The following is a 25,178-nucleotide window of genomic DNA, read 5'->3' as shown; positions in this document are numbered from 1 at the left end:
GCTTACCAGCTTAAAAAGTGACCAAAACACAGCTAGACCAGCTTGCTACACCGGCAAAACCAGCTTCCTACACCAGCAAAACCATGCTGGAGATCAGCTAAAACCAGCTCACCAGCTTATGCTGGTCTCAGCTGGATTTTTCAGTAGGGAATAATTTTTTGGGTGAACTATACCTTAACTTTAGTACAGTAAATACCTCCATCTTTGTATATCTTTTCATATTATAAATAATGCGACAAGCACATACAAGTTGATTTTTTATGTTTTGTATGTTTTTAAACTGTTTAAAAATACGAATTACATGTATATATTAAAATGTTTAGTAAACAAGTAAACGAAATACTTTATCACACTGGCTAGGTAAAAATATGATTTTTTTTCTTTGTATTTTTGCCAGCTAAATTGAGAAATCAATTCATCTTAAAGTATGAAATTTAAACCTCATGTCAGCTATATTGAAAACCTGTGAATGTTTTTCCACCAACAGCTTAATAAATCAAATAATCTTTACTTGTAAAAAATTTATATCTATACTTTTAAGCATACTAGACTTCTGCTAAATCTACTGAATTATGCCCATACCGTTATAAAGATAAACACGCGCAATATTGTCTCATTGTGCGCGTGGCGGGGCGGGGACCGACAGAGCGCCTGAAGAAACACGAGCGCGTGCGATGAGAGAAGGGGAGGATACTGGGACAAGCCAACAGTCAATATTTTTATAGCGAAAAAGAGGAGGTGAACCTTACAACATTAAACGTTTCATGCTCGAATTGTAACTTTTCATTACCTGTACGCCAAACAAATAACCCATTTAACAGAGAAAAGGGTGAGGAGCTCACAGTCGTGTGGATTTTGACAGCCTGTGCCCCACTTTTGCATCTACTTGTTTTACAACTAAACCCAAGGAGACGAGACAAGGTAACGTATGAAGTCACTTCTGTTTAAAGTGTTAAGTAACTAGCAGTAAGCTGTTAGTCTTTGTCACATAAACCGTTGTTTCATAAGTGCATACATTTGACGTGCATCCAATGACATCATCATTTATCATTTCACAAAGCGAGTCTAAGTAATGCAAATAAATATATGGGCTAACCTATGTAAATTATACCAAAATATATAAATATATACAATATATTTTACATTGTTGATACAATTTACGCATAGTCAAGGTTGTGAGTGCGGAATTCGTTAAATAACCAATTGTATAAATATGTAATGGTGTATAAAAAAAGATACATTGATGTTTTCGTTTCAGGAGGGTGTGTCTGAATTGCTCTGTGTGGTCGTGAAAGTGCATTATAGTGTCTTAATAAAGCATTGGCACCACATACATGACCCATATACCATCATGTATGTTATTATCTATGTAAGCAGTGTAATGAAATGGTGGCGTCCGTCCGTGTATAAGAGAGTATATTACCTTAATAATAACGAAAAACGTGAATATGTCTGAGATGCGCAAAATTATGGCGCGTGCGGATGGAGTTCAGCTTCTGAGTGCGTAAAGAAAAGTGTGGGAAAATGGGATTTTAGTATGCATGCTCAAGGAAGTCCACGGGTTGGGAGGGGTCTTGTGATGACCACCATGCACAACAGGTAGCTCCTAATCTTCTGCAGCCTATTATGTATCTAAATGCAGTGCGTATGCATGTTTCTAACTATCATAAACAATGACAGCCGTCCATTCATTTCATTTTTTCATGCTACCGTCATTATTATCTCGTACAAAACTACAGCCAGCTTTCATCACCTAACGGCAACGGTTGCCATAGCAATATTTTTGCAGCCTGGTAGAGGCGCGTCTGGCAGCGCGCCAATGAAAGCTTTGTTGTCATGGATGCAATTTACCCTCGTTGAGGTTGTGATGAACGGCTTAAGGGTCTCACTCCGGGTCTCGATGACCTATTACTCACAGTCAGATATTGTTCAATGATATTACTAGGTCTGTCATGGAAAAAAGGGAATGTTTTCCACTGAAATAGGGCAGGGAGGAGTTTGGATAACTCACATACAGCAGCTGGTGTAAACAAAAGGCAGATATTCAATACACCTACATTATTATATTATACAACATAAGTCGTATGTATGCTTTCATTTCTGTCACCAACACCCCCTCTTATATTTCAGCATCACTTTGATGCCTACATCTCTTTTTATAAATGAAAGCTCATCAGAATGAAATCAGATATTTTGTATATGTTGTAACATTTCTTGCAATTGAATGCATTTGGCAGATGCTATCATTCAGAGCACCTTACCAGGCATTTAAGCCATATAGGATCAAACCAATGAACCTTGAATTGCTAACAATGCTCTACTACATGACCACCACATATTTAAGATATTACATATATTATAAAATTAAAGAAAATATATTTTTTTCAAATATGCTTAGTATATAAGCTGCAGCACATTACGTGCTTAAAATAAAGTCAAAAAGTAAGAAATGCAGTGCTCCACTGAACATATTTTTCAAAGCAACACTTCATGGTAATGTTTAAATAGGCCAAAAAGTGTGCGATAAAGAGAGATAATTAGATGGAGAGAGAGACACTGTATAATTCTGTCAGAATGAGCCAATGTAAACACTTAAGTGCTTCTCTTACACCTAGTCACAAGAGCTCTCAGACAGTGCCAGGATCTGTTGATGATAATATTCGCTTTCATTCATACTGTAAAGCGAATCATCAATGAGGTCATGTTTTCTCAGCTTCACACATATGGTCTAGGATAAACTCCGTATGCTCATCCTCTTATCCTCCGGGAAGCACAGGAAATATCTGTTTCTGACAAGTCACAATTGACTTTTCGGGCAAATTACACGGGTCAGCAAATGGCTAGGGAGACTTTTACATGGAAGGAGAAATTAATTGGCTGTGTCTAACAGCGACTCTCTCCCGATATGTCTGCTGAGATCACAGAGGCTGTGTTTGATAATTAAAGACATGCAAGAGTTGTCCCCAGGCATCCGTGAGTTCACAAAGTGATCGGTCACTAAAATGTATAGACCATTACCAGGTGCTTGATAACTTTAACATAAACTTCTTTATATTCTATGCACAACAGGGAAGCATTTCTGAATGATTTTTCAAGTATGACCAATTATAAACATCTGCACTGGAACAACATACGTTTTAAAAATAGTCCTTTTAAAATAGCCCTACGCCCTACGTTTAACCCTTACCTTCCCATGAATTCAAGGTGAAGCCATAACCGATCTCACCATAGCCATTAAATCTGATTTTGAAAATGGCAAACAAAGGTGTTCTTGGAAAAATAATGTGAATTTTAGACTTCAAGTGAAAGAAATTAAGGACGTCATTTTAGATTTACATCCTGTGCCTTTAGTGTAATTATACACTGTCAAAAAGGTCCAAAAATGGTCAGAACCAGTGGCGGCTCGTGACTGCTCTTCCGAGGTTCGCAAATTCACAACATGTGTTCGGAGTGTCATGTGTGTTGCTTGTGTCTTCAAAATATGTGCTTGTTGCGTCATGTGAACCATGTGCATCACGTGTCTCGTCAAAATAGGAGCTACCTGTTGTGCACGCGTCAAAACGATAATGATAAAATAAGATTTATGATAAAAGAGACCCTCAAGTTCACAATATACACGCAAGACACTCCCCTAACAGTAAACTCTGATTACGCATGAGATTATCCGAGTATCTGGCAAACGTGAGGGGCTCTTTTATCATAAATCCTTATATATATATAATATTATAATACAATGTTTTAAATTATAAATTATATATATATACATATATATTATATATGTGGGTAGGTTCACATGGGTAGTCCCGTAAGATCACACAAGACATGCAACTGTACTCATGCACTTGGTGCATTTATCAAGTCATTTTTCTTGCCTTGTTCACACAGGACATGTTAATGTAATGTTTCGGCTATGTAAAGGTCCCCATTCCGGGAGCAATCCCAGAAACAATTCCAGGACATGCTTGCGTTCACACAGAAGGCACCTTTATGGCAATTTTCTGGGATTGACACACTATAGGCCTTTGTAAAACAGATCATGGAAAAATTGCTTGATTTTTGGAATCGTTTAAATCGCTCGAGAAACAACGCACGTGCATTTTAGTTTATATGACAAGCTCATAAGGAGCATGTTATGTGGTGTTTTGTTATGCTGGTAAATGATCTCAGATTCAGCGCGGATAGTGACAAGCTCCCTGTTCTCTGCTTCAGTCCCGTTTGCTGACATTTCTCATCATTAATATTGATCTGCGTTTAAATCACTGTGTCAAATAACTGAACCATAATTTCTGGTTGCGATGACATGTGCGTCCTCACTACGGCATGCCCCCTAACGGCATTGTTTCTGCATCTTGTTCACACAGAATGCTTTCTTTGAATGCTACGGCAATGTTACTTATGGGAGCGATCCCAGAGCATTTATGGGATGTGTTTGTGTCACAGACGCCTCTGAATTTCTAGTACCAAAGTGCTGTATGAATGGGGAAAATGGTGAAAGTGGTACTTTAGAAGAAATCATAACAACGTCACAAACTGAGCACAGATTTGACAAGTCTACAATCAAATTATTGAACATTTCTTACCAAATTGATCCAAATCCAGATTTTAACATTCTACATTTTAAAGGGGCGGTGAATTTGTCGATTTTATTGTTTTATACTGTTGTCTGATGTCTACTTATGATGCGTGGTACATTCAAAAACATCAAAAGCAATAAGTAATAGGCTATTTTGTAACATGGATTAGTGGCTGTCTGGAGAAATGGTTCGTTTGAAGGGGCGGACCGCACTGAAGAACTGGACGTAAACGCCTACTGCTATGATTGGACAGCTTCATTCCCCGTCATTACATGTGGGCAAATGTTTTAAAAACATTAATGTGTAAAAATAGCAATCGAACACATATGTGTTTGAGTCACAAGGGGTTCTGGGTGCTAGAGATGATACACAAAAATGACAATGCATATGGTGAAGTAGCAACAAATCTTTAAACCCGAAGTGACAAAATTACCGTATACAACACAGTAAGCGCGCATCAGAATCTAAACTGCGGCTAATAAATCCTTATCAATAACTTTGTATATTTGTATTGTGCTTGTGAGGTTGCTTTGACATACACGTAACATTACATACCACAGTTATATGATAAAAAGCTTTGTTGGGTGTTGGACCTTTCAAGCGCAACTCGCCTAAATTACCGTATACAACACAGTAAGCGGGCATCAGAATCTAAACTGCGGCTGATAAATCCTTCTTTATCAATAACTTTGTATATTTCTACCGTTAAATTACAGTCGTGTTGTTAAGTGTTGTACCTTTATTAATCGTTTAATGTTTTTAGTACATTAAAACAGTCAAACATACGTGTTTCGACACGGATGTTACAACAGACATATCAAGCGATCTCTTCTAACAAAGCAATAGTGAAATGCAGTAACTTAACTTACTGTGCATACTGCTGTGTCAATTTTTGTCAGATCCAATATTAGTGGTGTTTTTAATCACAGTCTCTCTGCAAATCCAGCATCGACTTCTTTACAAATTAATCCGTGTACACAAAGTAAACAAACGCGAGCTGGAACTTCTTCAAAAGCAAACTTTATCCACGCATTCCTAATGTTGAGCCTCCGTTATCCAGCGTCTGTGTTCTTCCCATAGACCGTTCTTCCACAACCAAAAATGCGTTTCCATGGTTACTTCAGATCACTGTGTCAAAATAAAAGTCTCTCAGAAAAAATGTATTTAAAAGTAATTTTGGTTACATTTGGCAATCTTTAAAGACATGTTTACTTATTGTTGAGACACACATGTGTCACGCGAAGCTGTGGGAGGGGCTACAAAAGTGGTCCTTGTATTTGGCTATGGGGATTCTACTTTGACATCATATTTTTTCGAATTCCACACTCGGTTGTAATACTGGCTTGGTGCCAAAAACTGTTATATTTCAGTAGCACGGACGTTTTCAGTTCTGAAATTTGCAGGATGTTCATTTAAGTATGATGACCTCTTATATAACAAATTATCAAGTTAAAATTGAGTATTTGATTCACCGCTCCTTTAAAGCTTCATACTCATAATTCATTTTAACAATTGTTTCTTTGTTTCTATTTTCATTTCTCCTAAGCATTTTTTGGAGAAACATTTGCGACTAAGTTGATACTTAAATAAAAATCACAACTGAGAACTCCATCAAATCTCCTGAGCTATGAAAGAGCAATCAAATGTTTTGGGGGGATCTATGTTACCTCCCATTGGCCTGGTCCTCATTCCATATAGTCTTGCTTCTCCTTTATTTCCCCTCCATTAAGTTGTTATGTGTATTAGCAGCACAGCAGTGACTTTAAGATGGGCAACACGTTGATAAGCCTGAAGCTCCGTACCTAGATAAGAGAGGTATTCGCCAAGATAAACCATGTTAACATTATCTCAAACAAGCTTGTCGTAGCTAAAGCAATGTGGCTGTCCTGATAGGGGCTGAGTGTAATGGGAGAAAACACATGAGGTTATCCAAGCCGATGCTTTGTCCCAAGGCTGACTGGAGTCAGAGCTATTACAGGAAGACGTGATAAGATTTCCTAGATTTATCTAATTTCCTTTTGTGCATATCCTTAGATACTGTAACCATAGAAGTTGTGCTAATAGCAGAACACTGGAATGGCATTCAAATTTATAAGAATTATTTTGACTGTAAAAATGGCATGATATTTTAATTTGAACTAAGGGTGTTTTCACATATACACTGTTTAGGTCGGCCCAAATGACGTGTCGCTCCGAGTACGGTGCGTTTGGGTCAGTGTGAACACAACAGCCGCACTCGGGTGCGCACTAAACGGCCGCTCCGAGACCGCTCTAAACAGGTGGTCTCGGAGCGGCTGTTGCCGAACTCTGGGGCGACCCACCTGTGGTGTGAACACTGCCGGACCTCGGGCCGAACCAAATACAGGAAGTTCTCCACATGTTTGAGCCTCTGGGCTTCCGTTGTGACGTGAGCCGGGTGTTATATTGTGGGTTAACAACAAACAAGCCAATCCTGGTCAGTTGCATAGAGATTCACTGTCTCCTTTACGTTTGAGCTGATGATTTTATAAATGCATAGCTGTCCTCCACACACAAATAGTGACATTAGGGGCTTTTTAGCAAACGGCTCCGTGAGAAAGGCTTTAATAGAACAGCTACGCAATTTCGCGTTAAAGCAAAGAAACTTCGCAAAGACGTGCATCGTTTATCTCCACATCTTGATAGCTGCGCTCTACCTGTCAGGCTGGTTGTCGTGGAAACGTGGGGGTGGTCATGAGACGGTAAGAGCTGTCAAAGACCAATGACAGCACTGACAGTTGTCACATGGTGTACGGTGCGGCATTTCGAGTACAGCAAAAAAATATATATGTGAACACGGACCGCACTAACTGAAAAATGATACAATGTATATTGGTGCGGTCCGAGGCCGCACCACGGAGCGCACCAACATATGTGAAAACAGCCTAAAAGAATAAAATTTACGTGGATAAGGCATAAAATGTGCCGTTTGTGATAGGGATGTCCCGATCCGATCACGTGGTCGGAAATCGGCCCCGATCACGTGTTTTCAGACTCGATCGGAATCGGACGTTACCTCCCGATCAGGACTCGGATACATATGCAGGATTTAAAATCCATTAAGGTCTCGCTCTGCTCCGCGCCAGTGTACGCGCTGCGCTGGTGCGTGTGAACTGATGAGAAGAGAATAGGCTTGCTCGACTTCACGCAGCGCCGCAACAACCGGCAGCCGGATGACGTCCAAGCTCCGCGAGAGCGATTTAAAAGCAAACTCCTCCGTATGATTTCGCGGATCACTCTCGCGGTAGTTTGACGCCACCCGGCTGTCGATTGTTGCGGCGCCGCATGAAGTCGAACAAGCCTATTGACGTGCTTTCAAATTTATTCATAGGCTTCACACTCATGCGTGCAAGAAACCCACGACAAAACCGGGTTTTTACCGCTCATTTAAACGACGCGTTGATCGTTTTTGTCACCATGTGCTCAGACGCAGCTCCGCGTCTCACTCAGAACCTCAAGAACACGCATTCGCGCAGGATAATTTGACATTACTGGAGAGATGAGAGATAGAGAGGTAAGAATGGTGCCCACGTCGAGAAAACTTAATAGATGTCTAGAAACAAAGTATTAAAGTATGTCTAGCCATGTCACTCATCTCATTACAATATGTTAACTAGATAACTGGATACAACTGATTGTATAGTTTAATAAAATAATATATTTTGATTATACAGATTAATTACGACCTAACTATAGGTATTTTATAACTAACTGCTGACCATCTTAGGGAATCTCTATGGCCAGGCTAATTTATAAGATATATTGCTGAATCAGTATGTTGTTTTTCTTGTTAATTGAGTCTTTTTGGGTAGCCTATCTTATGCCTAGAATTAGTCAAGGAGGTTGATTCTTATAACTTCCTTCAAAGTTTGATCAATTGTGCATAATGACATGTGCAACAAATGCATATAGGGTGTCAGACTCATAGATTTGCATAATTTAAAGTTCAGGTTTTAAAGTTTGGGTCAACATGTGGCACAGCTTTATACTGAAACTTATAAAATCCTATCAGAGGTCCAAAATGTCATTGAAACACACCAGTGGCTTTGCTGTCATCAGGATTAAACATTTTACCCCTCAAACCCTCCCTCCCAACAGAGCATCCCCACAAAACAAATCCCAATTTAACCCCTGTACATATACTATATATATTCTCATTATTTTTTAACACATCAATAGTTATGCGCTGGCACAGAGTTAGACTCTTTTGACTCCACACAGAAACAGCAATGCGTGCGGCATGACATTAGGAACATCCTGGTTCTGTTTTTTTTCGCTCTTATTTATTCTTTTTTTATATATTATAGAAGTATCGGATCGGGACTCGGTATCGGCAGATACTCAAAATCAAATGAATCGGACTCGGACTCGAAAGCAAAAAAACCTGATCGGGACATCCCTAGTTTGTGAGAACGACCCTGTATCTTTTATGGGTAGACCATAACACTATTTAGGGATGTGGGTGCCCTATTTAAAGGGGACAGAGAATGAAAAACCATTTTTACCTTGTCTTTGTTGAATAATGGTAGTCTACCCACATTCACAAACATACAAAAAGTGCTAAACATGCTAAACATCTCAGTCTCATAGAAATTCCTCTTTTAGAAATGTCAGTCAGAAAACTGATGCTTATGACATCACAGGCATCTAACTGCCCCTCCACTTTAAAATAATTGGCTACATTTTTGAGTGGCAGCAAAGTCAGCCAATCGGTAATGAGATTGGAAGTTAAGCCAGTAGGGGGAGCCAAATAGGTGCAAAACCACTTGTTTAAAATCCCCCACCCTAATAGAGCAATCTGAGAGAGGTTTTTAGGAAGCTTCTAAGGCATTACAGACCCAAACAAAAAAAAAAATTGTCTACATGTCACATCACAGAACAAGGATAAATTCTCCGTTCAATCATTCTATGTCATTTTTAACAATTTTTTGGTGATGACACCTTTTGCTTTAAAGGGGTGAGAAGCAGTAGGTTTGAACTTGACATTTGTTGTCATTTTGATCCCCATGAAGCCTTCAATATATTAATGAATAGGTACATTAACATTTATGTCAGAATCTTCAAAATGCACTTTTGGGATCTGCTTTCAAGTGGTCTAAAATTAGGACTTCTCTAAGTAAAGTGCATTTCAGATCACAGATGCATTTGTCAACATTTTAATGTGCAATATCTGTATAGTTTGTGAACATCAATCCCTTCTGCAGTTCGACTGAGGTTAAGCTTGTTTTGTAGAGAAACTTTTTTTAGTATGTGTGCTCCCTGGGATCAAACATGTGACCCTTTGTGCTGCTAATGCAGTTGAGCTACAGGCTTAAAGGCTGTCATGATTGGTAAATTAAATAAAATCTTAAAGTAGCGCTTCTATGACACAATCCATTTCTTGAAAAATGATAGGATAAATATCCTGCCTTTGATCACAGGCACTTCTAGCAAATGGCACCAGACTGACCCGGTCCCTAAAAGCTGTTCCAAGGATTGTGGACCCGCAGGACTGGTTGTCATCTCTTTCCTCTTTTAACAAATGTTAGAACAGACTTAAACTGTCAAAAGCTGAAGCAACATGGAAAAAATCCAAGAGATTTTGAAGCCTTTGTAGGGCTTTATGGATGAATGATTTAATATAGCAGGCAATGTGACAGATGTCGAACAGGTGGTTAAAAATGAGGCATGCCACCATTTGCTACCTGCACCAGCTGGTGTAAAATGAAAAGAGCTCAGAAACAAATGTCATTTGATAAACAAAATGTAATTGCCTTTGTTTACTCACAGTGTGAGTCTTAAATAAGCACTGCAAAAGGTCATGGGATTGAACCCAGGGAACAAACACGCTCATAAAAAATGCATACTTTGTAATGCACTGTAAGTCGCTTTGGATAAAAACGTCTGCCTAAATGCAGTGCCATTACGTTGTTTTAAAACAAATGGTGGGGACAAAGACCGCCCGCCCCCATACTTAAAAAGCATGGGATTATTGTGCTTTCATGGACGTGCATCTGGCGCATTTACAGTACAAGTTTGTTGTGCTTTCACCTATGCTTTTATTTGCATGAATGCTAATTGGATGATTACTGCGACCGAGTTGGATGATGTGTCATTTCACTTTATTTATTATAACTCAACTTGCATACTTAAATGTTCTAATTTCTTTGTATGAATTTAATATTTGGCTTGATGGCTACATCTGGTGGAAATTCACTTAGAAATCCCCTTACTGATAAAAATGCTTACTGTATGTGTCAAATACTTATTTTCTCTGCTGTATGTGGTAGCGGGGAGACTTAATTTAGCTTCATGTTTTCAAACTGTTTACCAAATTTTGGCAGGTACAACGGCGATATCTCAGATTCAAATGCGATCGTGAGATCTTTGTAGTTTTATGTAGTCGGTAGGCATGTAACCCACTAACACCAATTTTCACTCTATTTACTATCTCTTGCTTTCTCCCCATTGCAGTTGCCATGGAAACTGTTCTGGCCTGCCTTTTTTCCCTCCTAGTCTATGTGACGGGTAAGTGCCCCCTAACATTGGTCTCCATGCTCTTTGTGTCCACTGGGATTGAAAAGAACTGGAAAAAGTCATAACATGAAACATTACTTCTGTCCATGAGTTCCTAACTGGGAATTTGATCAGTGACCTCTTCTGATCTGAGATCAGTGTCTTTGTGTTCTCTACAGCTCTTTAACTCTCTGTTTTTGTACTGTATGCATGCTTGTACATGTCAGTGGCTGTGCATTGTTGTCCTGTTTTTGCCAAACAAAATTCATCTGTAGAATAAGACCATCCATTTAAATGCATTCCCATCCATCTCAGTCTTCAGAGAGGCTCCGCCCCACCTGCAATTAGGCCACATGAAACTGGCAGCACATGTGCACTAGATTCATGCTCTCTAAAAAATCTCTGTCAACAAACAAACCAGTTATTTTTCACATTGCCACCACAGAATCTGTAAGAATAATTGTCCATTTCTAAATGATTATAAACCAGTTCAAGAGATGTAAACAACACTGGTCCAGAAGCACTTCCTGTTTCCGTTTTTTAACACTAGATAAACGTTGGGATAAAATAAACCAACAGAACATATAAACCTGAATTAACTGAAGTTAAACAAACATCTTAAAGATAATAATATATGTAAAATAAAAAAATAACTGTCACAAACTGTAACAGGAAGTGTTTTTGGACCAGCGTTGTTTACATCATTTGAACTGGTCTATATTATTAAAAAAAATCTATATTTAAAGCTTTATAAATTTTCATAATAACTTCTGGTAACGGTCAACAATAAACTAACATGAACGATTGTATTTGCATTAACATAACAACAAAAATTAAGAAATGCTTAAAAACTATTTGATAGTTTATGTTAGCCAAATAATGTTAATGCATGTTAGCAACCTTGTTGTCAATAATGCTTTCAAAATAAGAGCAGATTATGTCCATCCTATGAATACTTAAAATGTCCAAATCACTTACTGTACATTAAAACCTATAAAATGTCTTGTCTCGTTAAAAAGGAATTAAGGCTAAAAATTTTCATTAGCTTAGCTGTACCAGCAAAATTATATAAAAGTCTCCTCATAGTTGATGATTTAACTCATCTTTGAGCAAAAAAACGCATATGTTAAAGTTTTTCATGCGACAGTATTTCTACATGCTTAGCTTTAATGTATACGCAGATCTATGAATATGCAAATTAGTCTCCGTGTCTACTGAATAGCACAGCTCAGACCATAGATATGAATATGCAAATTAGCCTCCGCATCCACCGTTTCGTAAGCGTAAATAGATGCTAATTTCGGTTGTTTCGACACAAAACTGCCAAGTTTGGTTTCACATATACATGAACAGCACGTTTGCAGCACTAATTGTTTTTTAGCTCTGATGTTAACAGGTTAGACTATTATACACTGCATGTGAGTTCAGCACGTGTGAGTTTAAATACGATGATGTAATTGGTTACATGTGTGTAACAATTATAGATCAAATACTCAGCAATGTTGATGAATTTGCACATGGTTTGTTTTAAAGCATATTAAAAACACTACATAGACATGTTGACAGCAATAAAAACTTGATTTTCAGCACAGTGGGACTTTAAATGGCCCACCACTTGATTTTCTACTATTACAGTCTGCATACGGTATAGACAAATAAGTACAATGCTATGCTTTGGAAGTTTCTCACAGCCATTGATTTCTTGGGATTTGATCGTACAAACAAATGACATTGATCCTGTCAAAACAACTCTGCTATTGTGACTGAATCATACTTTTTGCCCATTTTCTGTTACGTAGTGCTCTGTCATGGATCTGTCTAAAACAGAAAATAACCATCAAGCTGCATAATGAAATGATGCATTAATGTACAGCACTTTAATTTCACTTACTATAACTGATGCTACCACACTAATTATGTCTTTCTTATTCTACATTTGTTGTTTTAGCTTTGTCTGACATCGATGCCAAAGGTAAGTGTGGACATTTGTATTGGGTTTTTACCACACACACACACGCACGCAAGCAAGCAAGCACACACACACACACACACACACACACACACACACACACACACACACACACACACACACACACACACACACACACACACACACACACACACACACACACACACACACACACACCACAAGTAAACACAAGTAAAAACCCAGCTAAAGTCATGTTTTTAGTGTTTTACTGTTTTCTTTATTTAAAAAAAAAATCTAAAGGACATTCTGCAAAAATATAGCCATGCTGTCTTTAATATTGACTAAGGCCACGTTAAAGATTAAAATCAATGTAAAATCAATGATTGAAATCAAACTTTGATGCTTCTTATCTCATAATTATCCACAGTTTTGTTTTTTGATTTTATGAAACACTTGACAAGAGCCTTTTTAATGTTCAGATTAAAATGCTGATCAAAATATTACTTTTAACATTGTTGTTTCCCTTTTGTCACCATTAGATGAAAAAGAAAAGGTGTTGGACGCGTTTAAATACGGTAAATATCACTGCTTGCAATATTTTCTCACTCATAAACAGGATTATGTTATTTTATATGGAGCATATATCTACAATGGCAGGCAGTCAAAGGCAGGATAATATAACTGCTAACTATTAACTGTAAGCTTAGTTAACACCTCTTCTTAGTACCTCATAAGACACACGCTGGACGTGAGATACTGTACCTAACTGATCCCTGAGAGGATATTTAGGAGATATTTAAGTTGAGCTGGTGCTTATACTTAGCACCTTTATCAAGCACCAACATTAATGGGCAGGTTTCCTCCTGGACAGGGTTTAGATTAATCTAGGACTTGGCCTTTACAAACATACCTTACCAAAGACAACAACAGTGTGCATCTTGAGACCAAAACAATGGCACTGATATATGTTTAGATACATCAGTGCAAGATGTCTTTTTAAGTAAGGCAGCGCAAACATGCCTTTTAGTCTGGGACTAGGATAAGCCCTATCTGGGAAACTGTCCCTTTGTTATTTATTTAAAGGAACACACTCACATTTTGGGAATTTACCTTATTCCCCGGATCTCCCAGAGTTCATAAGTCCATAAATACCTTTCTCACCTCCGTGCGTGCTGTAACTCTGTCTGACGCAGCCCCGCTAGCTTAGCTTAGCACAAAGACTGAAAGCGAACGGCTCCAGCCAGCACACTGCCCACAACAAGCGACAAAATAATGCCAACATCTTCCCATCTATGTGTTGTGATTTGTATAGTCACAGCGTGTACAAATAACAAGGTCATATGAGACACAGCCATCTTTTAACAGTATACATACTGTGAACTTCTCAGAAGGCGAAGCACTGATACTTGGGCGGAGTGATTTGCACAACTCTGACCGAACTCTCTGCTCCTCATCAGGGGCTTCTCGGGTGCTAAATTCCCAAAATGTGGGCATGTTCCTTTCAGTGTTTAAACATCATATTGAATGAATGCTTTATAGGGATGTTCAAATCTGTATAAACTTGAGTTTTTTTATATTACTCAAAATGTTTAACCCTTTATTTCCAAACAGACTATGAGACTTTAAGGATTGGAGGTTTGGCATTTGCGGTGGTCTTGTTTGCCCTGGGAGTGCTTCTTATTCTCAGTAAGAAAAGTGTTTTTACTTTACTTACTGATTCTTAATCTCTTCATTCATTACTTACAGATGCATTCACACACACTTTAAATGTGAATAATCCGTTCAATAATGTAAATGAATATGCCAGATTTTGTGCGAAAAATACCATGCAAAAGTGAAGCAGGACACCAGTCATGTCGTCTCATAGATCGTCTTCATTTAAAAGCTGAATGACGCATGAATTGCTACACAACAAAGGAGAATCAGAGCACAATGCCTCAGACTGAACTCCCTCGCAAGAGTTATCAATTACACAGCAGTATTTTCATTCAGAGCAGATACAATTTCAATCATGAAGATCTACACATGAGTACGTAAATCTCAGTGACAACTAGGGTTTGGTATCGAGCAAAGGCGGAGCTTGCAGGGGGGGAATCCCTCCATTGGCTAAAAGGATTTTTATAAAATAAATAATATTCCTGAACAAATTTACATATTAATTAGGGTTCTTATTTAAAACATTACCTTGTAAAACAACTGTTAATCTGGAATCGATTATTATCAAAGATGGTAAATATTATCTGTAATTCGCTTCTTGCTATGATTAGTTTTTGATATGTATGATTTAGTGAATCAAGTGCTAATAAACAAGGCTACACGTGCAAGTAAACAAGGCCAGTCATCATTCACAGTGACTCCCGCTAGGGTCTTTTGTTAGGACCTTAACTAGCAATGAACGTGTTGATATCACAATATGGTCGCATTCTCTGTAACTGCTTATTTTCTCCCTGCAGGCCGCAGATGCCGCTGCGGTGTCAACCAAAAGCCCAGGTCAGTCATTTCTAAGCAGATTTAGCATGACTAATACTGTGTAGTAGTGTGTAAAATAAACTCTTCATTCTCTTTACAGGACCCCAGGAGATGAAGAAGCTCAAGCAGAGAACATCATGGTCTCCAAAGGTAATATTGCAGTACTACCTTTTGTAAAGTTAGTTTACATATTCAGTATACTTGACAATTTCTTAGGGTAATATATAATAGTCATACTAATGACATATAATGTATCACTCATTTAAAAAAAACTATTTATAATGACAAGCTAAAAAGACTTATCCGCCCGAAGGTGCAACATAGTGGCCCACTGCTTTTTCTCTCTTAACAGTTCAACTATCAAAATAAACCACAAAACATGTAGATTGAAGCAGTAGCGGAGTGGCCATCGGGAGAGTCGGGACATTTCCAGGGGGGGCCGGTAGTGTTTTGAGGCTGCGAGGGCCGGTCTGATAATGGATAGGCTAATAGTTATACATTGCAAGTTATAGCAACCCCATCTGGCGGCCTGATGTGCGGCCGCTTCCCTCTGGTCAAACTGTGCAGCCTCTTTGCTCAACACAGTAGGCTATATAAAAGTGCTCAACCTGTTCAGCAGGTCCAACCATGTTTATATATAGGGGGATTATTGATCGGCCCCTCTCCAAATTGCATAGCCTGTCGGCCTTTGATGTGAAAAGCCGCGTCGCCGAATGCCTGTTTATTTCAGTACATATGCGGTCGGATTGATCCATCAAGCGGAGACTATCGATAGAAAGTGTGGATTAAGGATGTTTAAAATCTCTAGCCTGGTGGTGAGTACTTGAATGGATAAAATCAGCACATTTGCAAAGGTTTATCTCCATATGGCTATATATCATAAATAAAATTTAGAAGGGTAACTTTGCAGTATCACATTTTATATTTCCTACTATTAGATTTCTATTAGATTTCCATATTAATAGACGAGAGTATTCAACTTGAATATATAAATATCCTCACAACATTATTATTTCTCAAAACTTTGACAAAAATTATTTTCAAATGAACTGTATTCTTACAGTTATTCAAAGATGCACACATTATTCCGGATATGATTTGAATATTAGAGGAGATAATATAACGGCAATGAACGTCTCATATGCCATTAAATATCCACATATAAATTAACATTACAGCATAATGAAATTAATAAAAAGACAAAGAAGCAGGATTGGCATGTAAATTGTATTATTATTAGCGGGAAAAAAGCAATATTACTGAAATAAACTCTGAGGCAAATGCGCCAAACACGTTAAAATAAATAAGCAATAACCGTGGAAAAAACATTAATATCTCTCAAAACTTTATATGACAAAAATTATATTTAAAGGAAATATTCTTACAGTTATTCAAAGATGCACAAATTATTCCATATTACTCCGTTTATGAGCACATTCATCTCTGGCCTCGCTCGGTTATGTAATAGCTGATTGACAAGTGCGCAACTCCGTCTTTCAAACAGGTATAATTTTGTATAGTTACTCATTTAGGAAAATTAGCCATGATTTAATGATTTTATTAATATTATGAAAATGTTTTTTTTGTTGTTGGGCAAATTGATTATGATTTGTATTACCCTAGTTTTACTACAAATAGGCTACGAGACATTTTTTTTTACCACGGAGGGCCGGTGGTATACAAACTTTTCCGGTAGATTTTTTGGTCCCACTCCCCCCCCCTGGATTGAAGGTGTATCAATGCACACCTCCCCCCAGTCCTGTGCAGACTATGGCACGCAAAGATTTTTTTATAAAAAGTTATAATAAGATCGCAGAGTACATGACGCTGCCCTACAAAACAAAAGGCAGTAATTTTTTTGTTAGAAATTAGTTATTGATATTGTTGGGACATCAAGACTCCTTCATCATGTGTACAAGTATCTTGAGTCAATTTAATTGTTTTTTCAGAAAAAAATAACTCTAAACTAAAAAGTCATTTTCTCAGTTCTACACTGAAAAATATTATTAATTCAATTTATTCAATTTTTGAGGTAAGTGGTTGCAATACATCTATTTAAGCTACATTTAAACAAAAAGAAATTTGAAATACAAAACAAAACAAAAGTTTTGTTTAAATGCAGCTTAAATAAATTGATTGCAACTACTTACCTTAAAAAAATGCATATTTGAATGAGTTTTTTTCAGTGTATTCAACATTACGAGTCGAGTAGCTGCTCACTTTTATGATAAACATGATGGCCTCAATCTGATGAATCCTGATGATACCAGTGCCCTAAACAATGTTATAATGGACTATTTCACATCTAGAGATGAAGGCAGATGATAGAGACATTTCTGCATGTGAGGGTACCATAGTCATGCTATTGACATGCTGATATTGGGGCAACCTGCGCTGTGCTTGCTACTCCAAATTTAGGGTACAATTCAATTTATTTATATAGTGCTTTTCACAAGTGTTAATTGTTGCAAAGCAGCTTTACATGAGAAGATGTAGAGGAGAACACAGAAAATCAATAGATAATATAAGAAATAGAGATAGCGACTAAGGTTAAACCGTACAAGCGAGCATATTAATAATGTAACGTATACAGTAAAGTTGACTGAGTCTCCCTGGGACGAAAAACCCCATAGGAAAAAAACCCAATGGGAAAAAACTCCTAGAAGGACAAAAACCCTTGGGAGGAATTAATATATATATATATATATATATATATATATCTATATATATATATATATATATATATATATATATATATATATATATATATATATATATATATATATATATATATATATATATATATATAGATACGGTAGGGATAGGAGGCGGGTAAGCGGATTAAACTGGTTTAGCCGGTGGTCGTTGGTCGGGCATCGGCTGGTCATCACGTTGAAGGACAGGCTGTAGATCAGTGGTGCAATGACCTTAACAGGAACTGGGTCTGTTTGTCTAATAGTCCTCGGGGTCGAGGACAAGACAGGGAGACAAAAACAGAGTTCTATTAGCGTAGGGGCCATTCGCATGTAATGCAAGTGTCACATTATAGTGGTTTAAGTCAACAAAGTAAAATAGTTTTGCCATCTAAACATACAAAGGGTGATCAAAAGTTCAGAGACTATGTCCATGATAAACAACATAACACTTCACTAAAAGTAACAATAAGAATAAATGTGAATAGATGCAGTTCAGATAATAGAATAACATAATAATGTTCAAGTGTTGTGCGTTGCTTGGGGTCAAAGTGACCATTTTGTATATTTAACAACACGTATAGTGACTTAAATAGCTCTTTAGGTCTTTTGCCACAGTAAACAGCCAACAGTAACTTTTAATCGTAATACTTCACTGTTGTGCTTTTATTTTAATTGCCTCTCTTAAATCCATTTTTCTCAAAATTCAGTTTCGGAAAATCACACCTATCAGCCGACTTCATAAAACCATGACTTTTGGTTATGAAGATATGAAACAAACAAAAACAGATTTGAAAAGGGCTTGAAACCTGCTTTCATATGGTATCAAAACCAGAAACATGTACAAATTTAACCATGTGATGGGTTTTCCCAGATCGCATCACTTTTCTTAGTGCCACTGTTTATTCAAGAGGCACACAAGTCACATTTATTAAAGGTACTTAAATGTTTTTATTTAACTAAGGCCTAAGCCTTGTTTTTGAATCTTGGCCTATATGAAAACAATTTACATAATACATTCTGACCCACAAATGTATATAATGTAAAACAACAGAAAAATATGAACTATTGAATTTACACCATCAGAAAAATGGTCAAATATGGGCCCTAGCTGTCATTGGGGCAAAACTCTTGCTCATGGGTGTCGAAAACATTATATGTGGGTGGGACAGGACCAGTGATATTGGATCCATTCACTTTTACCGTCATTTTCAATTCCCCGCATTTAATTCCGCGCTGTTCACTTGTCAGAGCACCATCAGTCATATCCATTGGGACCTTTTTAAAGGGTACCGCCCCAGTGACAACTTGGGAGCATTTTCTCTGACAGTGTATAATTTCATATATAATATGAAAAACAGATCAAAGACATTCTGTATTTCAGATTAAATATAGACAAACAAATTGTGCAGACAGTTATTTTTGATCCATGTATGCATTAACTAAATGATCTGACTGCTTTCTCTCTGTTGATCTGTTCCCTGTAAAGCTAAGGAGACCCCTGCAGCAGAGAACTGAGAGCATCCAGGTAATTAGTACGAGTGATGTTTAGATTCAGAGATGAAATTAGTCCAGCAGTTTGCTGTATCACGTAATGTCTGCTTCGCTTCCTCTCAGTGATGAAGAACACATAGCTGTGGCTGAACCACTTCACTGATGTTAAAGATGATGAAGCTGATCCAGACCACTGCTATGGGAGGAACGTGAAAAGATGAAGATTTGGGGGGGAGGAGACTATCACTCGGGGTTATTATTGGGCCAGTGTCTTGTTCGTAGACCTCTAGTCCTGTCACGTGACCAGTAACCGTATCCGTCTATCCGTCCGTGCCCTTTTGCGACAGTTTGTCTTGAGTAAGTTGTTTAAGTAAAACTAGCCACTTGCTGCAGATCATTCCTAAACTTATCGAATCCTCCCCAGCAAAACTATAGTTTAAAGGGACAGTTCACCCAAAAATGACAAATCGCTCATGTTTATTTTTTTAAGCATTTTCCATACAGCAGTATACTGTAGTGACCATGACATCGTCAAGCTTTGGTCAGTAATGTCAACACAGCATTTTTTATCTGGATAAAAAGAAACACTTCAGTGGAGGTAAAAATACTTAAATATTATGTAATATACAGCATTAACGTAGCCTCTTTTATTTTACGATCAGGATACTTTGATGATTTGTACTTATTCTTTATAGGGCTTGGTAGACATGGTCACCGTCAATAAATGAGAGAAGGTCACATAAAGGTAGTTTGGAATGACACAAGTCAAAAAATATTTGTTTTCGGGTGATCTATCCCTTTAATAATTTCGTGTCTTTAACAGCAAATAACTGTTACTGTTATCGGTGGTTACCTCTTGTATCGTCATTTGTGTCCCACCTGCTGTTTTTTCTCTTGTAGATTGTATAAATTATCTGCAGGCATTTAAAAACACATACGCATTTAATATACTGTAAGTATTGATGCAGAATATATATACATAATATATATATACAGCGTATGCATGTTGTGTGCGTGTGGACAGGGGTTGTCTGAACGCGTGTGTGGGAATGAGTGAGCCCACATTCACACGAGTCAGTGAGTACGTTTACATGCACAGAATAAGCGAATAACTAGCTTATTATAAAAACCTGTTTTCATGCTTTTACATGCAAATCAATAAACCGGCTATGCAGACAACTGCGTTTACATGGGACTTGGAGATTTGTCAGGTTTCTCGCAGGTAGTGACGTCATCGCCTATAGTACATAATAGTCATTCAAAAAGCCGAAGGCATATCTGTCTTAAGCTATATTGTTTGACCTCTTTTCGTGTCTCCAGAACCTGTAAATATAACTTCAGTTTTTATTTTCGCGCTTTCTCTGCCAACTGCTTTAGTAAAGCAGAGACTTTTATGCGTTACTTCCGCATCTGACGTTTATCTGTCACACGTGGAGACATGCGCACATGGACAAAACCGTGAGAAAGCCGGTTAGGGGAATAGTCTACTCATTTTCAATGTTGGAGTGTGTTGTTACCTTGGCTGGGAATTGTTGATGCATCCCTCTGTCATCTGTGTGCGTGCGCGTGGGCGCTGGAGCGCGCTGCGACGCTTCGATGGCGTTTGGCTTGGCCCCATTCATTCAATGGTGCCATTTGGAGGTGGGGTTGGAGGTGGCCGGGCACATCAACGTTTTTCCTGTTTGGGACGAGTAGTTGTGCGAGCGGGTTTGGTGGTACAAAATAAAACGTATCGCTTTCTAAGCGGATTTGGGGGAGGAACTATATTTTGTGGCGTGGTGGCACTTTTGGGAGTACTTTGACTCGCCTGAAAAGTCCGCTCCGCTTCTCACTCTCATAATGGGAGAGGGAGGGTGTTCCTGCGCCGAGTCGAAGTGCTCCCAAAAGTGCTGTTACGCCGTGAAATGTGGTTCCTCTTTTAAATCCGTTTTGTTTTGTTCCACCAAACTTGCTCGTGTGGCTACTCGTCTTGAGTGGGAGGAGCGTTGATGTGTTTGGTCACTTCTGGCTTTGTCTCTGATTGGTGCCATTGAATGAATGGGGCTAGGCTGGGTGCTGTCGAGGCGTCGCGGCGCGCTCCGGCGCTTGCGTGCGCGCGCACGGATGATGGAGGGATGTGTCAGCAATTCTTGGTTGAGGTAATAACATATTTTAATATTGAAAATGAGTAGACTATTCCTTTAAGGTTTTTACGTGCCACGCAAAATCGGGGTAATGAGCAAAAAACTACCTGTGCCGATCGGTTTTTGCTTACGCCGTTTATGGACTTTCCCCAATAAAAGAAAACCATTTTACGCGTTTACATGACCCCACGTGTTATCAGTTTATTAAGCATAATCTGTGTAATGTAAACGCACTCAGCGTGTATGGGCATTTTCTTCCTGACAATCTTTAAACCACTGTACCTAGACCAAGCACAAAAACAGAACAGTACCACTACTGTACCACAGGGGGCGCCAAACTATTGTGCTCTATCAGCTACAACACTGCCGGCCTCTGTGCCCTCATTTGGACCCAATGCAGACTCAGATAGCATGACCGAAAGAGCAATTCACCTCACCATAGTGCCACTTACCTGTGTCCTTTACCTCTCATGGTTGCTTTAGATTATTCGTTTACCTTCTTAAGGAGACAGTTCACCCAAAAATGAACTATTAACCTCACATCAGTTCAAACTTTTTTTTGTCGAACACAAAGAGATATTCATTAATTTTGGGTAAACTATACCTTTAATATCAGTAATACAACCACTGTAATGGAATCAAAATCTCTAAGGAGACCAACATTTGCTTTTGTGTGTGTGTGTGTGTGTGTGTGTCTGTGTACGCGTGCGAATATGTGTCGTGCCACACATCGCTTGGTGTGCAAAACCCATGAGAGTTATAAAAATGTAGGTCAGTTTCTAAAGAAAGAAGTGTTTCACTGAATATTAATCACATTTTGTCGAGTCTAATGCTACAGATGCTTTACTATTACGGACGAATCTGGAACACGTTCGTCTTATCTCTGTGCAGCTGCTGTGTATTTCTGTGCTTCTGAATAAATAAAGTCTTTGTCTGACACAGGTGTCGGCATGTGGGTTCGGTTTTTCTTTTTTGATGCGCATGAACAGAGAAGCCAAGTGTCTCACCATTTCTCACCCAAAGGTCATATATCATCACCTGCCAAAAACTAAAGCTCTCTTCAGTATGTCTCGTAAACTTTTATTTCCAAGTAAAGACTCTGCTATCTGTCAGTTTGATCGATTTAGCAACGTCGTACCAACTATAAAGAGGTCGATTGGCGAAGAACGAAAGCTCTCAGAGGTCCTTCACTTATATTTCAAAGTCAAGACACAATATGGCCACCATCACTCCCAGACTAAAGCATTTTATACTGTGATGTAACCGGAGTTCCCTTGGGCGATGATTCCAAAGGTTGGGCTCAATGGTATTTTATCATAGGTTGAAGGCCGCTGTTTATAGGCTAATAAATGTGTTTCAAAGAATGGTTGAGCAGCCAGATTTACGAATGCTCTGGGAAGCGGGGAGGGGTGAAAGGATGAAATGCACCTGGGCACTAAAGACGCTCTCACATTAGCCCAGACCTCTGGAGGAACAGGAGCTTTACAATACAGGTGAGCCGAGATAAATGCTCTCTTGTTATGTTTTTCAGATGTTGTGGGTCTTGCAGAATGTTATATATATTTATGTTCAAATGTTTGAGAAGAACAAGGGTTTGGTTGGATCGTTGTTCATATAATGGTTCTGAATGTGACGTTTGTGATAAGTGGATTAACCCTATAATGTAAAATTACAGAAAAAGACTGTATTTTTTATTACAGAAAATTTCTGTAATTTATTGTGCTCGTTATTTTCCGGTATTTTTACGGCACCCCAGCTGCCGAAATTTTACCGTTTTTTTACGGATTTTGTTTTACAGTGTAATGTCTTGATAAAACTGTCTGGACATCTAAACTTAATGCTTCATGTGTTAAAAAAAATAAATTCTTGTCAAATTATTTATAAAAAAATCTTCTGACCTAAACCAAGTCAACACATAAAGCTTTTAAACTCTTTTTTTTTTTTTACTATGAAATATCCCACTGTAAAAAAATCCGTAGAAATTGCAGCTGGGTTGCCGGAAACTTACCGTAGATTTAAATTAATTTTTTTTCTGGCAACATTTTGTTCAAGGTTAAATGAACATGATTTGCAGGTCTTTGTCTTTACAGAGTAAAACAAAAAAAAACGGCATCGAGCTAAACATTCTGGGAAACAAAATCTGAAGCAAAAAACACAAAAAGGTTGATGACGATTTCTGGTTCCCAGAATGCTTTGCATGAGGCTGTTGTTGTATGGTTTTGTTCTGTAAAGATAAAGACTTGTTAATATTTAAAATGTATTTAACTTTGAACAAACTCTTGCCAGTAAATAACATAAATGTAAATCTGCTGTAAATTACCGGCAACCCAGCTGCAATAACATTGTAATTTCTACAGAATGTTTTACAGTGCACTTTTAGAAGGGTGGTACATCTCAGATTATAATGTTTTGGGACCAATGAGATCACAGAAAGAAAAAATACATGTGTTGAAAAATACAAAACAACAAATACAAATGGATGTGTTGCAAGATTCAACTACTAAAGTGTGAATCTTTGCATGCAAAATTAAATGTATTTATTATACATGGAACATTAAGGGCAATGTCATATTTGTATAAAACACAATGCTAATTTTAAATTTTGAGTAACACTAATATCCACATATAGCACATAAAATAATTATTAATTGTGGGGTGTTGTGGTTTAGGAAGAGTAAGGAACTTCGCTGGTTTGATCCAAGCAAGAAACATAGCTCAAGCTATTCCCTATTGTGCTTTGGATAAAGCTACTTTGTCCCAGGTTATACCGGGGGGTTGGTCTCTAAAATAAGTCAGATATTCAATACGCTTTGGACGAATGCATCTGTTAAATGACTACTTAATACTTTAATTATTATAATAAAATGGGTCATATCAAGCAGTAAAAATACAAAAAGGTCATTATGAGTATTACAGACATATGATATGTAAACAAATATTTATATTCAGTTTTCCAAAAGTAGGGAAGATGAGTAAGTACACTCACAGAAGAAAAGGTATAAAGTACAAAAGTTGTCACTGGGATGGTGCACGTTTGTACCTAAAAGGTACATATCTGTTCCAAAATGGTACACATTAGGACCTTTTTAAAAGGTACTATCCCAGTGACAACTTCTATTCTTTTTTTCTGAGAGTGGATACATACATTTAATTGTAAATGGTGTGTTTTGAGCTTTTCAAAGGGTCATTGGTTTCTCAATGCTCAAACAGAACATAAAAGTTAACATCATGAGCATGGCATGTTTCTTGGTCTGACAAGATCTTCATGGGTTGTTGAAAAGCTAACTGCCCCATCCGAGTCCCTATGAGTCACTTTCTCTTCAAAGCAACATGAGTTAATCATTACAGACAGAGATATGGATTGCAAAGTAAACATAGTTCA

At 38.0% G+C, this 25,178-nt stretch overlaps 1 protein-coding gene across 1 annotated transcript; it reads left to right on the top strand.

Moving 5' to 3' along the window:
• The first annotated feature begins 584 nt into the window (after positions 1-584).
• Positions 585-22,739, top strand: fxyd6 (FXYD domain containing ion transport regulator 6). Its single transcript, XM_055196022.2, has 10 exons — positions 585-738; positions 822-921; positions 11,046-11,099; positions 13,036-13,059; positions 13,557-13,592; positions 14,629-14,703; positions 15,471-15,507; positions 15,587-15,636; positions 19,669-19,707; positions 19,797-22,739. Exons 3-9 carry the CDS (start codon positions 11,051-11,053, stop codon positions 19,695-19,697), a joined length of 300 nt encoding a protein of 99 aa, XP_055051997.1. The 5' UTR covers positions 585-738; positions 822-921; positions 11,046-11,050; the 3' UTR covers positions 19,698-19,707; positions 19,797-22,739.
• The last annotated feature ends 2,439 nt before the right edge of the window (positions 22,740-25,178 follow it).

The sequence above is a fragment of the Misgurnus anguillicaudatus genome, chromosome 24 (genome assembly GCF_027580225.2).
Source record: "Misgurnus anguillicaudatus chromosome 24, ASM2758022v2, whole genome shotgun sequence".
Lineage (NCBI taxonomy): Eukaryota > Metazoa > Chordata > Actinopteri > Cypriniformes > Cobitidae > Misgurnus > Misgurnus anguillicaudatus.
Note: the sequence above shows the minus strand (reverse complement) of the source record. Positions and strands in the feature narration are given on the sequence as shown.